A 3,885-nucleotide genomic window follows, 5' to 3' on the forward strand; every position below is an offset into this window, starting at 1 on the left:
TTTTAGCAAATTTCATAATTTATAAATAATTTTAAAAGTCATTTAAAAATTATTTTAGCAAATTTTATAATTTATAAATAATTTTAAAAGTCATTTAATATTTTTTTAGATATTTTGAAATTTATAAATAATTTATAAGTTATTTAATAATTCTTAAGACATTTTTTTAATTTATAAATCATTTTAGCTGTTTTTATAATTTATAAATATATATTTTAAAAAATAAATTTTATTAATTTTAATTCATTATTTTTAAAAAATTATAGGGATTCTAGTGACCAGAGTGCGAGGGCTCGATCTCGTCGGGCCCCACCGCGAGGCCGCGCTACTTCGACGACCCCTTCGGATTCTCGGGTTTCGTCTAGCCGGTCTCGGGGTTCGTCATCCTCATCGCAGAGCCCCCGTCCCGCTATGGTTCAGCATGCGGCTCCTTCTCCCGCTGCGGCCCCTCATCTTCCTCACGACTTCCCACTCTCGCAGACAAGATGGTAAGTTCCCACTCTCAGTCTATTCCCACTCTCGCAGACAAGATGGTAAGTTCAAACTCCTTTTCTTTTTAATTGTAAATTTTTAATTTTTCTGCTTTCTAATGTTTTTTTTGAATTTATGTGTTTTCCTAGGCGCAAGAAAATGAAGGTGAGCCCGTGGGTGATTTCCCTTTGTACAAGAGGATCCACACCAACAAGACCACGGGCCAGATTGATGACGGTCTTGCGCAGGAGGTTGTCTCCCTGGTGGACAGTATGACACAAGACGAGGAGGCCCGTCTCTCCCAGATCCAGGCCGATCTCGATCTTGACGCCACATCTACTGAGTCCACTGCCCTCTCTCAAGTCCGAATCAACGAGCTTCTTGAATCGGTAAGATATTTTGTAAATATCAATTTACTTATTAATTTTAAAATTTTTTTCTATGATTAAGATTTTAAATTTTCTTTTTCAGGCGATTCCAAAGAAGAAGGGACGTTTGGTCGGTTTGGGTCGTCGATCCAAATCGATTCCTCCTACGTCTCAGGTGCCAGTTGATCCTACTCTGATGGATCAACTGAAGGATAAGGATGAACGCATCCGTCAGTTGGAGGAGAAGATGGCGGCTCAAGAGAGAGCTAGAGAGGCAGACAGGAGGCGGAGTGAGAAGATGATGGCGGCCTTCATGAGGCAATTCCCGGACCAGAACTTCGACGTCGACGAGGACGAGTAGTTCTAACTTTAATTTATGTTTTAAACTTTATTTTTATTTTCTGTTTTGTATGAATATTACTTTTGAACTATTTATATTATGTTTTTTATTTTAATTTTCAATTTAATAATTAATTTTCGAATTTAATAATTAATTTTCCAATTTAATTAATAAGAAATAAATTAATATTTATTTATTAATATAAATTATATTTTACGAAAATTCCGAGGAACGAAGGCCCTCGGAAATTTCCGAGGGAAGTGTTCCTCGGAATTTTCCGAGGGAGTCTTCCGTCGGAAAATTCCGAGGAATATTCCCTCGGAAAATTCCGAGGAACTATTCCCTCGGAATATTCCGAGGGAGAGTTCCTCGGAATTTTCCGACAGTGTTTTCCGAGGGACATTCCCTCGGAAAATTCCGAGGGATATTCCGACAATGGGATCACCGTAGGTGTTCCTCGGAATTCCCTCGGAAAAAGTCTCCGTCGGAATTTCGTCACAAATTTCCGAGGGAATTCCGACGACTTACGTTATTCCGACGATATTATTCCGACGGATCATTTCCTGGGTTTGTCGTCGGAATACGTGAATTCCGACGACATTCCGAGGATATCTTCCCTGGGAATCGAGCAGTTTTCTTGTAGTGGTACCATCATATAAATAATCACATATATTATATTTTTAAAGCTTAATATGCTATAAAACCATAATTTCAGTTGGTATATGAAATTGGGCTTTGTATTGTATATTTCTTATATATATTGAAAATATTTTTTAATAATGATTATTGGAAAATATTTTAGTAAAAATAAAATTTTGAATTCATGTATAGTTTTGAATCAATTTTTGATATAAATCAACTTTAAATTATTATTTTGATTTGAAATATGTATACAAAGTTTAAATTTTGTTTTATGATTATTTTAAACAAAAAATATTTTTAAGTAATTAGATTATTTCATTTTTGTTGGAATAGAGAGTTTTCCATAATATAATAGATTTTCAAATTTTTAATAATATAAGTCTATTACTTTTTTCTTAATATACTTCTATCCATGTTTCTAAACATCATTATATTCTTTTTTAATCTTCTTATTCATGTTTCTAAACAAAACTATTTTTTAATTTGCTATCTATATTTCCAAATAAACCTTTTTAAAAAAATTTGCTATCTATGTTTTCAAATAATCTTTTTTTAAAGACTGTTATCCTTGTTCCCATACAAACTTAATTTATAATTCAGTTTTAATAATATATATAAATGCTTACCTCTGTCTTAGGGTTGCAAAGTATAAACAAAAACTCACCTATAGCAAAACCAGCCACCCTGAAGAACACCCCCCTTTTCCTTATTCAATCTCTTCTTTTCATTATTTTAGTTTGATACAGCAAAACGTCATCCAAAGTAAACCTAATTAATACGTTAATCAAAACAAAACGCCATCCAAAGTTGAATTGCCCTTATACCTACAGCGACATAAAATTAAATATTACAGAACAAATGATTAGTGCTAATAAAAAATTTCGTATGTCGTTTTAACCAACTCAGCTCGATGTCATTTGCTTGTTGAACATTGCAGTCACTCTTTTTTATTAATAGGTACACTACTGTATGTTAACTTATCTTAACATTCTCACAGAATATATGTATACCAATGTGTTTTTTTCTTGAACTGGGTATATGAATGTATTATTCGTTTGGAGTTAACGTATATGAATGATTAGCAGCAGCGTATTTATATAGCTATTAATTCGAAGGCTGCGATGCGTCTGTCATATAAAACAGAATCGCGGCCACTAGTTTTCATGCATCGAGTTTTAGCCATTTTATATTTATAGACCGAGAGTAAAATAAACTAATTGTATACATTGTTGAAGAAAAAATCTTTAAGAGTTATTCAGTAGGTTCATCAACAAATAGTATTTTTTATTTCATATTTAATATTTTTTAAAAATATTGTCAAATTATATTATATTTTTAAAATAAAATAAAAATAAAAAATAATAGTAATTTCAAAAAAAATTCTTTAAATATTTTTAATGTCGTCAGCAAAACACAAAACCCTAACCTCTAAACCATAAATCCTAAATCTTAAACCAAAAACACTAAACACTAAATCTTTAAAACACTAAAATCTTAATCGAAACCTCTCAACTCTTGGATAGAAAAACAGTACTAGTTGCTAAAAAGCGAAAAAATTTAAAATAGTTTTAACGCTTGCAGCAAAACATTAAACTCTAAATACTAAACACTAAATCTTAGACACTAAACTCTAAACAGTTGGATAAACAATAAACTTTAGGTTTAGGATTTATCCAAAAGTTTAAAGGATACGATTATGGGTTTGTAGTGTTTAATTATTTTGATTTATGGTTTATGATTTATCCAAGGACTTAGGGTTTATCTAAGGGTTTAAGATTTAAAGTTTAGTGTCTGTTGAAGGTGTTAAAATTTTAATTTTTTTTTTGCAATTACTGTTATTTTTTATTTTACCTTTTCATTTTAAAAATATAATATAACTTGATAATATTTTGTTTTTTTAAAAGATATTTAATTAGAAATAACAAAATACTATTTGTTGTTGAACCCAAGAATAACTCGATCTTTAATGAATGTTTTTTAAATATATAATTGTTGATCGCCTTACTAAACTCTTTTAATCAAATAGATACAAGCAAAAAAATATTAAAAATCAAACAATTTTTA

The 3,885-nt window shown here is 30.8% G+C and overlaps 1 protein-coding gene across 1 annotated transcript; it reads left to right on the forward strand.

Annotated features, from left to right (window-relative positions):
- The first annotated feature begins 485 nt into the window (after positions 1–485).
- Positions 486–1,294, forward strand: LOC130500149 (uncharacterized). The gene is made up of 3 exons (XM_056994891.1): positions 486–533; positions 621–860; positions 943–1,294. The coding sequence occupies exons 1-3, from the start codon at positions 486–488 to the stop codon at positions 1,198–1,200; spliced, it is 546 nt and encodes a 181-aa protein (XP_056850871.1). The 3' UTR covers positions 1,201–1,294.
- Positions 1,295–3,885: the final 2,591 nt, after the last annotated feature.

This window comes from Raphanus sativus, chromosome 9 (genome assembly GCF_000801105.2).
Source record: "Raphanus sativus cultivar WK10039 chromosome 9, ASM80110v3, whole genome shotgun sequence".
Lineage (NCBI taxonomy): Eukaryota > Viridiplantae > Streptophyta > Magnoliopsida > Brassicales > Brassicaceae > Raphanus > Raphanus sativus.

Excerpts from the sequence above, each read along its gene's own strand:
- LOC130500149 (XM_056994891.1), top strand. The coding sequence starts at position 486 with ATGGTAAGTTCCCACTCTCAGTCTATTCCCACTCTCGCAGACAAGATG. Across the intron at positions 534-620 it reads CCACTCTCGCAGACAAGATG|GCGCAAGAAAATGAAGGTGA; the intron begins GTAAGTTCAAAC and ends GTGTTTTCCTAG. Across the intron at positions 861-942 it reads TCAACGAGCTTCTTGAATCG|GCGATTCCAAAGAAGAAGGG; the intron begins GTAAGATATTTT and ends TTTCTTTTTCAG.